Source organism: Lepus europaeus, chromosome 13 (genome assembly GCF_033115175.1).
Source record: "Lepus europaeus isolate LE1 chromosome 13, mLepTim1.pri, whole genome shotgun sequence".
Lineage (NCBI taxonomy): Eukaryota > Metazoa > Chordata > Mammalia > Lagomorpha > Leporidae > Lepus > Lepus europaeus.
This window is the reverse complement of record NC_084839.1, coordinates 21,161,893-21,172,876: the sequence shown is the minus strand read 5'-3', so window position 1 is coordinate 21,172,876 and position 10,984 is coordinate 21,161,893. Positions and strand designations below refer to the sequence as shown.

The 10,984-nt window shown below is 61.6% G+C and overlaps 1 protein-coding gene across 1 annotated transcript; it reads right to left on the bottom strand.

Annotated features, from left to right (window-relative positions):
* Window positions 1–1,680: 1,680 nt before the first annotated feature.
* Window positions 1,681–9,956, bottom strand: MFSD2B (MFSD2 lysolipid transporter B, sphingolipid). The gene is made up of 14 exons (XM_062208818.1): window positions 9,836–9,956; window positions 9,091–9,233; window positions 7,633–7,757; window positions 7,009–7,132; window positions 6,687–6,765; window positions 6,462–6,592; window positions 4,739–4,829; window positions 4,507–4,628; window positions 4,023–4,106; window positions 3,726–3,806; window positions 3,439–3,548; window positions 3,102–3,245; window positions 2,499–2,675; window positions 1,681–1,892 (listed from the first exon to the last, which is right to left on the bottom strand). The coding sequence occupies exons 1-14, from the start codon at window positions 9,954–9,956 to the stop codon at window positions 1,868–1,870; spliced, it is 1,557 nt and encodes a 518-aa protein (XP_062064802.1). The 3' UTR covers window positions 1,681–1,867.
* Between the last annotated feature and the right edge of the window lie 1,028 nt (window positions 9,957–10,984).

Genomic DNA, 10,984 nt, shown 5'->3' with positions numbered 1-10,984 from the left:
TTTTAAAGATTTTTTATTTATTTTGAGAGGTAGAGTTACAGACATTGAGAGAGAGAGAGAGAGAAAGGTCTTCCTTCCGTTGGTTTATTCCCCAAAGGGCTACAACGGCTAGAGCTGTGCCGATCCGAAGCCAGGAACCTCTTCCTGGTCTTCTATGTGGGTGCAGGGGCCCAAGGAATTGGGGCATCTTCTACTGCTTCCCCAGGCCACAGCAGAGAGCTGGACTAGAGTGGAGCAGCCAGGACTTGAACCGGCGCCCACATGAGATGCCAACGCCACAGGTGGGGGATTAACCTACTGTGTCATGGCGCCGGCCCTTCATCACACTTCTGACAGCAAATATGTGAGTTTTCTACACCGGAAAATTCTCCAGTTCTCCATGAACACTAACCGAGCATCCACCAGTCTGACCCATGCCTGATACTACCTGGAGTTAGCACAGACCCCGCAGGCTAAGGGCTCAGGCCCACGGGGCTGTCCCCAGGTCAGATGCTCATGGCAAACAGTGGTCCTGGCTTTCCCATCCCGATGCCTGACATGGCGGTAAAGCAGGGGTTCCTGCAAAAGCCCCGTAGCCAGTCAGAGGACTCGGGGAGCTCTGCTTCCGCACAGCAGCTGACAAACGTGGCACAGCTCTGATCCTGCCCGCACTGCCCAGGTTTCCAGTGCGAGCCTGGCAGCAGCTTTCCTGGCCTTCTCTTGCCAGGGGCTTTCTCCACAGAGCCAGCGGTGGCCCAGGGTAGACACTCTTCCCTCCTGTTTGCCAGAAGCATGCCTGTGTGTGCGTATGGGAGTGGGTGGTCCCACCTGAGCTCAGCAGGAAGGGGCACAGAGCTTCCTGTCGGCTCCTTCCACAGCCTCGAGAAGCCAGGCCTGGCTTTCCCTGGTGTCCTCTGACCTCAAGGACAGCCATTCACGGCAGTGTCACGAGGGCGGGAGTTGAGGCATCACACAGATCAGGTGAGACCCCTGGCTGGCGCAGTGTCGGGGGAGGCGGGATGCTCTAAGTTCCGGGAACTCATCCTGTCTGAGGCAGGGTGTGAGCCTTGGGCCACGAGCTCAGGGGAGCCGACCCCAGGGAGGGGTAGAGCTGGGGGCGTGGGGGCAAGCCTGCCTCTCCAGGCCCCCCATTTTGGTGCCTGAACTTTTCTAGGCAGGCATCCCTGGGGGTTCTGCCACTCCAGCTCAGGCCCCTGTGCACACCAGCCGGTGTGGCCTCAGCCTGGTGTCTCCTGTAGAGGAGCCAGGACAAGGCCAGGTTCAGTGACACCGGCATCCCTGTTTCCCTCCTGGATTCTCACAACGGATCGGGGGGCCACAGTCACAGCTTACAGACTAGCTAGAAGATAAACCCTTTAATTTGATTTTGAAAAAGTAAACCTCAGTAGCTCTCTCGTCCCCAAAGACATGGCCCCTGAACGACCTTTGAGAAAGTTCCAGAACACTATGCCCACACAAACAACTTGTCTGTACACATGATGGAGCTTTGTGCTGACAGAAACAGAGGCAGCAACATAGGGACAGAGGGAGCTTGAGAAACGCCTCTGGCGCCAGCCATGGCTGCCCCACGCGCGCCTGGGCAGGCTGGCACTGTCCGTGTCTGCACCCCCAGCATGTCCACGTGGCCCCACGGCCCGTTCCTGTCTGCACAGACTCTGGGGCCTCAGGGCAAACCGTCTGTGTCCCGCTGCTGGGGGAGCTGGGCTGGGGCGGGCCAGGGGGCTTCCTTACTCTAGAATCAGTTGCTGTTGGGCGGCGCAGGCAGAGCTGGAGCGAGCAGGGCATAGGTCTCTCTGAGGCGGTCTTCAGTGGAAGCTGTGGGTGCGGAAGGGCCGTGGAGCAGCGCGCCGGTTCCCGCGCTCCTGCGTTAGGTGAGGCTGTAGCTGGTCCTCCTGCAGGAAGGGAAAGAAGCCAGGATGAGGGTGGGGTGGGCCAGAGCCTCACCTGCCCCCGAGCCCCACGGGATCCTTCAGGAAGCTACAGCGGTGCTTCTGCAGGGGCCATGGAGCAGCTTGCTCATCCGGGGCGGCTCAGTAGGCCTCCGCGGGACGCGTGTGCGAGTCTGTGGGTCTCTGAAGCCCTCGCGGGCCTTCTCTGAGCACCTGCTGGGCCTCAGGATCCAGAGCTGAATACAGCACAGCCCAGCCTCCAGGGTCCCCGCAGGCTACCGGGAAAGGCAGGCGCAGTGGGGGAAGGACCAGGGCAGAGCAGGGCTCCCGCAGCCCGGAGGAGGGTGGACCCTGGCCGGTGACAGCCATCGCTCGCCCTGCACCGAGACTGGACTGGGGGGAGTGGAGGGGCAGCTGCAGGGGCCCCGGGCGCGAGAGGTGCTGAAGGCTGGGCAGGTAGCTGAAGTGCCCAGAACAGGAGAGCAGAGAAGGAGCCTGCCCATGGTCCCCTCTAGGGAGGCCCAGGGAGGAGAAAACATCCCGGGAGCAAAGGCAAGGCTCAGCTGAGTGCGGCCCGGGCCTGGGAGTCCGCGCCTGGGGGCCACCCACCTCTGAAGGCTCAGCTGCCGGGAGGTGTCCTGGCGTGGCGCCTTGGGGGCGGGACCAACCATGAGGATGCACAGGCCGATTAGGATCATGCAGGTGGGCACAGCTCCAATGAGGACCTTGAGGGTCACGACCACCTCCTCTGCCTGCTGGCAGGCTCCCGCCTGGTAGCCCGAGAACCTGGGGAAACGGCAGCCCCTCATGCCAGCTCAGGTCCTGCCCTGCAGGGCTGCCTGGACAGGGCCCCCGACACCCTACTCCCACTGTCCTGAGACCCCATCTCCTGTTACCGCGGAGGCCAGAGCTTCAGAAAGGGGCTCAGTCACGTGCACAGAGAAACCTAGGGGAAGCGGTCCCTGCCGTCTCCACTGAGTGGAGCTTGCCCCCCACCCACGGGTGCCCTTAGCCGGTAGGAGGGGGATCTTCTGTGGCCAGGACTCCCAGCCAGAAGGCTCTGAGGGCACCCTGCCCTGGACAAGGAGGGGGCATGCAGGAGGGCGCTGCACCCTGGCTGGCGCATGCCCGCTCCACTTCCTCCCTCGCCCGGGGCGGCTCTGAGCCACAAGGTGGACCCAGGGTGTGAGAGGCAGAGGGTCAGGGACTCACTCCAGACTGAGGGTGGAGATGCCCAGCGCGCCTGCGCCCGCAAGCTTAGTAAAGAAGACATAGGAGGAGTAGAAGATGGTCTCCAAACCCGGGCCGTGCTGGTGCTGCAGTTCAAAATCCTCCACGACGTCTGGCAGCATGGACCTGCAGAGGGCCCGGGGAGTCCCCCTTGAGGCCCGTGGGCAGCCAGCAGCTCCCAGGCCAGCACCAGCCACTGCAAGCCGGGCAGGATGTGTGCTACCCTCACCCCCACCGCTCCAGCCCCGGGGGTAGTAGGTGGCCCCCATCTCCTGCACAGGCCCGGGACAGCAGACTGGCGCGGAGGGGAGGTGCCTACCATGGAAGCAGCAAGGACACAGCGATGCTCACGCCAGATACAAAGGCCACGACGTACGCCACGGGGGCTGTGGGCACAGCGGCCAGCAAGATCGCGAAAGGCACCATCACCTGGCGAGACAGCCACACCAGTTGGTTCTTGCCCCTGTGCCCCGGGCTCGCTCTTCCATCCACACGCTCTGCTGCTGACCTGGCCCCTGGCCCCTGGCCCCGCGACACAGAGGCCAGATGCTGCCCTGTCCGTCTCCAGCCACCTGCACCCCACCCCCTGCTTCCTGCCTCACTCACACAGATCCCAAAGGCCGAGGTCCTCTTCCCAAACCGCTGGAGAACCCACTCCCACAGCGGGGTGCTCAGCACGGCCGAGACCTGAAAGCAAAGGAAAGGGCGCCTTCACCCAGAGCCCCACCCGCCCCTGGCTTGGCGCAGTGGCTGTGAGCATTACGAGCCTGGCCCCAATCCCACCCGCTGCTGGGATGCAGTGGCCCAACGCAGAGTCCAGAACGCTGGCCACCAGAACTCTGGCCGCATGCATGTTGGGTCAAGGACCAAGTGACCTGTCCTCTGCCACCCCGGTCCCCTTACCAGGATGGTTAGCACGAGGCTCTGCACGTGGTGGTGTAGCCGGGAGGCGTGTGTGCAGAACAGCACCAGGTAGCTCTGCTCCACCTGTGGGGGGGCGGGGACAGGAAGTGGGCGTGTGCAGGGAATGGCAGAAACGCGGGCAAGGGTAGGGGCTCCAGCCTGGTACTCTTGGGACCTTGAACTCAGATTATCGCTGTCATGCCATCACTGCCCCTGAGAAGGACATGTCCCCGACATTGTCACCAACACTGTGCCTGGTCCACCCTTGTCACACAGCTAAAGTCAAAGGGACTTCATTGAGCTTTGAGAGACAGGAGAGCAAACCGCTTCAGGCACCATCAGCTCCCGGGGCCTGGGCCCAGACCCCCTCGGCCCCACCGCCCCGGGTCTCCTCCCAGTGCCAGCCTCAGGCTGGACTCGGCTGTGGTGGGGCAGACGCTGTGAACTCCACCTGTGCAGGGTGGGCGCTGCTGGCCAGAGGTACCTGAACGGCGGCTGAGATGAACAGGAAGGAGACCACGAGCTTCAGGTAGGGTGGGTGCCGGGCAGTGAGGCCCAGCCCAGCCAGGAAGCTCAGGCCTTGGCCTGAGGCTGGGGCAGAGGCAGCTGCAACACAGGAAGGTGCCATCCAGGCCTGGCAGCGTCCAAACACCCCCCCCCAAGCAGCCCCACCCCCAGCCTCTGCTCCCCACACGCTCACTGCCCCCGCCCCGTACCTGGTCTCTCCTTCACCCCCAGACACAGCAAACTGCTGCACACGGGGTAAGTCAGAGCCACCACGGCGGCTGCAATGCAGTAGAGACGCGTCTGCGGGACAGGGCAGAGCTGGAGTCAGGCTCACGTCTCCAACCCCAGCTGTGCCCCCAGCCTTCCCTGTCCCTAGACCGGGGCAGGAGTGTCCCCGAGGGGAGCAGAGGGACTTCAGGCCAGGCAGGCTGGCCACCTCTCCTCCCAGCCTCCCCAGCAGGAGAGGAGACAGAAAGGACTTTGCGCACATACCCCTTCCACTGCCCCTGGGCATCAATGCCACCAGCGCTGTCCCCACCAGCCCGCCCCTGCTGCTGATGACCAGGTGAGCCCTGTGCATCCACAAGAAGGGACCCAGGGTCGGGAGACGGCTCCAGGTCAGTGTCACGCAGTGACCCCGACAGGTGCAGAAAACACTCCCTGTCGTGGAGAAAAGCTGCAGGTGCTGAAGGACCGGTGGGGGCGACAGCAGTTCAGCACAGAGGCTGCTGGGGCAGCGGGGCCCAGGGCTTTCACAGGGGCAGGTCCCACGCTGGTGCCCCGGCCCTTGTGCTCAGAAAGCACTGTGCTTGGGTATAATGCTCTGCCCCAGCTGTCTGTCGTGACGGTTTTACCTGGAATTTGTGAGTGACGTCGGATGGGAGGTGGGTATGAGCTGCTGTGGGCTTCCAGCCTGGGCTCACCCGAGATGCTGCCTCCAAGGAGTGGGTTCTCAGCCTCCCGATCTCCCCTCTTCGGCACCCCAGCTCCTACCTGGCGTCCTCCCCCTCCTCAACCCCAGGCCACTGTCACCCTAACCTCAGCCACTCCGTCAGCGACCAGGTAACGTGGAGGGGCATGGAGTTGGGGGCCTGCAGTAGGGGTAGGGAGGGTTGGTTGGGGAAAGGCAATGCCCTAGACTGGCAGTGCTGGTGAACTGGAGGGTGACTGGGCGGGAGCCCCTCGCTGTCCTAATCCAGGCACCTCGTGGGCACCTGGCAGGTCCCAGCACTGGAGGCTGCGATGGCTCAGTTGTGGTGCGAGCAGTTGGGAGGGGAGAGGACATCCCGTGCACACAGAGGAGCTCTGAGCTGGCCCTGCAGAGGGTGGCGTCCATGCTGTTCGTGGCATTACCCAAGCCCTGGATTCTGAAGACTGAGTGTGGTCAGAATCCCCAGAGGGCTTGTTCCTGTCCACACTGCTGGGCCCCAGGAGGTGTGGGGTGGGGTGGGTGTGAAAACTGCCCCTCTAACAAGTTCCCCGGTGCCCTGCAGTGGGCTGGAGGGCGGTGGCGGGGGGGGGGGGACAGTGGAATCCCCCAGGGTGCCGGAGGGTGGGTCCTGTGCTTACAGAACAGGAGGGTGGAGGCGATGGCTCACAGGTGCATCTACTGATGGCTGAAGAGGGGCCCCTCTGAGGGCAGAGGCGGGGCCTGCTCCCTGGTTTCCCCTTCTCATTTCTCCATTTCACACTGCGGATGGGGTTGCCTGGACAGGGCTGGGGCTTCTGCTGTCCTCTCCTGCGTCCTGCCCGAGGGCCTTCCCAACCTGGTCCCTCCCCTGGGGCATGGACGGATGTCCCCTCAGGGCAGCCCATCCCTGTGTACACAGGGACCAGGACCTCGGGTGCTCAAGCTCTCAGCTGGAGGCTCAGGGAGGGAACAAAATTCGGCCAGAAGGACTACAAAGGAGCCCTGGGAGGAGGGGCACTCACCGCGTCGGGGGACACGGTGGCCTGCCTGGGGAGTGCAGCATCCTCACACCCGTGGGGCCCATGAGCGCCAGATACGATGAGCCCGTGGACGGTGGCTCCCATCAGCGTCCCCACCATCTCCATGGTTATCCCTGGAGACACAGCACTGTGCAAGGTGCCCAGGGCGGCTAGGCACGGGGTCCCAGGGGCAGCACCCTCCTGTCCGCTCCCCACGGCTGCACTCACGGTAGGCAGTGACCGAGTCTCGCTCCCTGGGGCTGGGGGTCAGGAGCATGGTGAGTGCTGTGTATGGCACCTGGAAGAACTGGAGGCACTGGCGCAGCTCAGGATGGCCCCGTAACCCAGAGCGGCAGCGGGTGCCCCGCTTCAAGCCAAGGGCCACCACCACCCTGTCCACCCCTGCACCTCAGCCACACTGACACATCCCTACTGGTCACCCAAGGCTCAGCACTGGGGCTCAAAGGCAGGAGGGGACACTGAGCCCAGAGCAGCGTTCCCAGAACTAGTGGTAGGTCCCCTGGCCCTGGGGGCAGTGGGCGCTGCTTACCGTGGCTAAGGCCTGGAACAGGCAGTAGAAGGTGGTGTACCAGAGGCCTCGCAGGCTGGTGAAGGGGGGTAGGAACCAGAGGAAGAAGTAGGCCATGGCGATGAAGGGCGTGCAGCCCAGCACCCTGTGGGCACAGCAAGGTGGAGCACCCACCGCACCAGGACACGCCCAGCCGAACAACCCAGGCCTTCTCTGTCACTCGAGAAACGTGATTGGGGTGTGCAGTGGGAGCCATGGAGACGGAGCAATGGGGGTTTCTCACTGCCAGCACTCTGACTGGGGCACCAGGGTGCAGGCAGGTGCCAGTCCTTGTTAAAAGGACACTGGAAGTCAAGTTGCACTCCCTCTGTGAGACCTTCCCTGGCCTCCAGCCCAGGCTGACCACACTCAGGGCTGCAGGCTCGGCCTGCTCCAGCCCTGTGGCATCTGGTGAGGGAGAGCTCCAAGGTCATCTCCCAACTGCCGCGTGCCTCAGAGCAGTCCAGTCCCCAGTGCACCTGCTCTGCTGTCCAGTCCCATGCTCTCACCATCCCCAGTTTCCAGCAATAAGCAGTCTGCACCGTACACAGTGAGCTCAGGGTGGGGGCCGGGTGCCCGGATGCTAAGGACCATGGGGCCACTCACCAGGGCATGAGTCGTCCAGATCCTGTCCTCCTGCTTCTATTGATGAAGAACCCAGCCACAGGATCAGCGGCTGCCCCAGACACCTTCCCTCCAAACAGGGCAAGTGACACCTGGGCAGCAGGGATCTGAAATAGACAGGGCGGGGGAGACAAAGCCAAGGCATGGCAGGGTCACAGGGAGTCCGGGCTGGCCCTCCCCTGAGCAGGGCAACCTGGGAATTCAGCGAGGGCTGGAGCCACAGAGGGAAAGACTGCTCAGCCTCCTATCCAGAAGGCTCTGGGGCGTCTGCCCCGGAGAAGGGGTTGTGCAGGAGGGAGACGCACACCGGCGCATGCCCACCGAAGATTCGAGGGCCCCTTCCTCATCAGGAGCTGGCTCTGAGCAACACCGTGGACCCAGGCTGACAGTCAGAGGTAGACGGTTTGTTTCACAATAGCACTGTTTATTGATCTTCCTGAATACATAAATGGTGCACTCATTAGAAAAATACAGTACAGGAAAAATATTAAGCAAAGCTCATCTGCACTGCCGCCACCCTGAAACAACTGCTGACAGCATTTTATCGATCATCTTCCCGTGAATGGATGTGCATCCGAGACCTGGAACCTCGTGTAAACGGGATCATCCCGGAGCATCGTTTCTAAAGGGCACAGACAGCCCAGGGGGAAGCCATCGCTGCTCGCGCTCTGCCACAGGGCATTCCCTGCTGTGGACGACCCGAGCACCTTGGTGTGTGTCCTGCCAGTGTTTTCCCGTGCTCTTACTGAAATCACACACAAATATGGAGGGTGTTTTTGCTGAAATGGGACTGTTTTATACACGATTCTCTAAAACTAGCTTTTCTTTTTTTTTATTATTTTATGTGACAGGTAGAGTTATAGACAGTGAGAGAGAAAGAGAGAAAGGTCTTCCTTCCGTTGGTTCACTCCCCAAATGGCCGCTATGGCTGGCACTGTGCTGATCCGAAGCCAGGAGCCAGGTGCTTCCCCCTGGTCTCCCATGTGGGTGCAGGGCCCAAGCACTTGGGCCATCCTCCACTGCACTCCCGGGCCACAGCAGAGAGCTGGACTGGAAGAGGAACAACCGGGACTAGAACCGGCGCCCATATGGGATGCAAGCACCGCAGGCGGAGGATTAACCAAGTGATCCACGGCGTTGGCCCCTAAAGCCAGCTTTTCTTACTGGCACTGCAGAAATGCTTCGGATCAACAAGGTCAGACCATCAGGACAGTCGTGCCACTGTCCAGTGTGTGGGTTCAGTGCAACTCACTTATGCAGCTGCTTCTACACCGAGGGGCACTAACAGTGGTTCTCCATTGCCCTCTAACGTCCGGCTGCAGACACCCCCGAGACGGCCCTCAGCAGCAGGTGGCCTGAGCGGCGCTGGGCACAGTGGGGGCGGAAGGACCGACACCAGGGAAGACGTGAGCAGTGGGCACCGCGCTGCTGCCCACTCACCTGGGCCACATCAAGCAGGAAGAGCTGCAGGTAAAAGGCAGTGGCACTGGAGGCCACCTGGTTCGGGACCCCACCGATGCCATAGCACATCTTCGTACAGAAGGAGAGGCGGCTGTCTCTGCTGGCCTGGGGAGACACAGGAACTCAGTCCCCACGAGCACAGACAGAAAATGGCTTCCCACCCCCTCCCAGGTCCCAGCGATGCCGGGAGGACTTGGCCAGCAACCTCTTTCACTCTGCCCCCAAATCACCCTAAAGGGACGTGAGACAAGTAGAAAAAGAAAAAACACAACTTCTTTTTCTCTTTTCCTGGATAGACTGTTTATCTGCCCATCACAGATACAAAGCAATGTTTCGAGCCCCAGTGTTCGAATATTCAAGCCCTGAACATGCAGCAAACTGCAGAGTCCAGGACGTAGCTGACCGCTCAGCTCCACTTGGAAGTGGGTCTGGGGGCTAACCCGGGCTCCTGATGTCCAGCCCGCGTCTAAACCAGCTCCCAGTGCTGTCCCCACTGCATGCGATGGCCGGTCAATGGCTCAGCTGCAAACCTAGGAGTCATCCTGGAGTCCTCTTTTCCAATTGCCCTGTCACTGGCAGCCTCCTGAGTGGCTGTGGCCTCTGCTCGTTTGCTACAATCCACTCTGCCCAGTGCCAGTGCCATGTCTGCTCTCTGCTTTAAACCCTGGCTTGTCAGTTTGGGGAACACCCCAAGTCCTGGGCAGCTCTGGAGGGGCCCACCCACTCAACCGCCGCTGGCTCACCCACCTCACGCCCAGTAGCTCCCCTTCAGCCATGGTGGCTGCCTCCCTGTCCTTCAACGTGACCGAGGTCTGTTGCTGCCTCAGGGCCTCAACGCTGCCCATTCCTTCTGCACGGAAGGCTCTTCCATCTTCCAAGAGCTGACCCTCGAGGGAGGCCTCCCTGCCTGCCACAGCCTCTCTGCCTGCTGTAGTCTCAACTGTGCGCCTCTCCCTATAGCACGCAGCAGAGAGCATGAAGGGTAACTGCAGCACCGGGAGCAATGCTCAGTGTACGGAGGTGCTCAGAACACAGGTTGGAGCAGTGGATGGCCATGAAGGCACCCTGTAACGTGCTGTGTCTCCAACGACCCGGGACTCCTTTTTACTCACCCTCTGCTTGGGGGAGGGGGCGGGGCTGAGGACTGCGGCTGCACCCACTTCCTATCGTGCAGGGCACCACAGCAGGCTCTCGTGCAGAGATGGCCCAGATACGGCTTTATCTCAGCCTCCACACACGCTCCCTACCCAAAGGGGAAAACCACACTCAGGCCGGGATGTGTCCTCCTTTCCGGAGTGTTCCTAGTTCAACTTCAGAAAACCTTAAGAACAGGCAGAATCCTCTCGGAACAGGGGCTCTTATTTCCCCCTAACTGGGCCAACAGGTTTTCAGGGCACCCAGAAGAAATTCCAGCACAAAGACAATGCAGCCCCGACATCTGGAGAACGGCAGCTCCACCTCCTGAAGTCCCAAGCCCGGCACAGCAGCCTGCATCTGAGTTTTCCAGCCAGACGGCTGCCACCTGTGGCTGTGTGCCCAGGGCAGGGTCCTCAGCATAGGTGGGAGACTTCGGCGCTGGCACCTCCCTGCTCATGTTGGTTTTTCCTCTGCCTCAAATCTCACCCCCATTTTCTAAATCCCCCCCCCCCCGGGGAAAGAAGTCCCCAGAGGGTCTCCTCCCCCCACTTTGTTTCTTGGGGAGCACACTGTCCTTTGCCCAGAGGTGCCTGACTTCCTGCACGGAAACAAGGTGGGAGGTTGAGGTGTCCGTGGTCAAGGGGCCCGTGAAGCCGCAGAATGCCTTGACCACGCGCTGTGCAGGGATGTGGCACTCAGCAGAGGTTCCTAAGGCCCCTGCACTGGTGCCTCCCCT

Bases quoted from the DNA above. Each gene is read 5' to 3' on its own strand.
- MFSD2B (XM_062208818.1), bottom strand. From the start codon at position 9,956: ATGGGCAGCGTTGAGGCCCTGAGGCAGCAACAGACCTCGGTCACGTTG. The intron at 7,133-7,632 runs GTGAGTGGCCCC...CTGTGCCCACAG, and splicing joins TCTGGACGACTCATGCCCTG to GGTGCTGGGCTGCACGCCCT. The intron at 6,593-6,686 runs GTGAGTGCAGCC...CTGTGTCTCCAG, and splicing joins AGACTCGGTCACTGCCTACC to GGATAACCATGGAGATGGTG.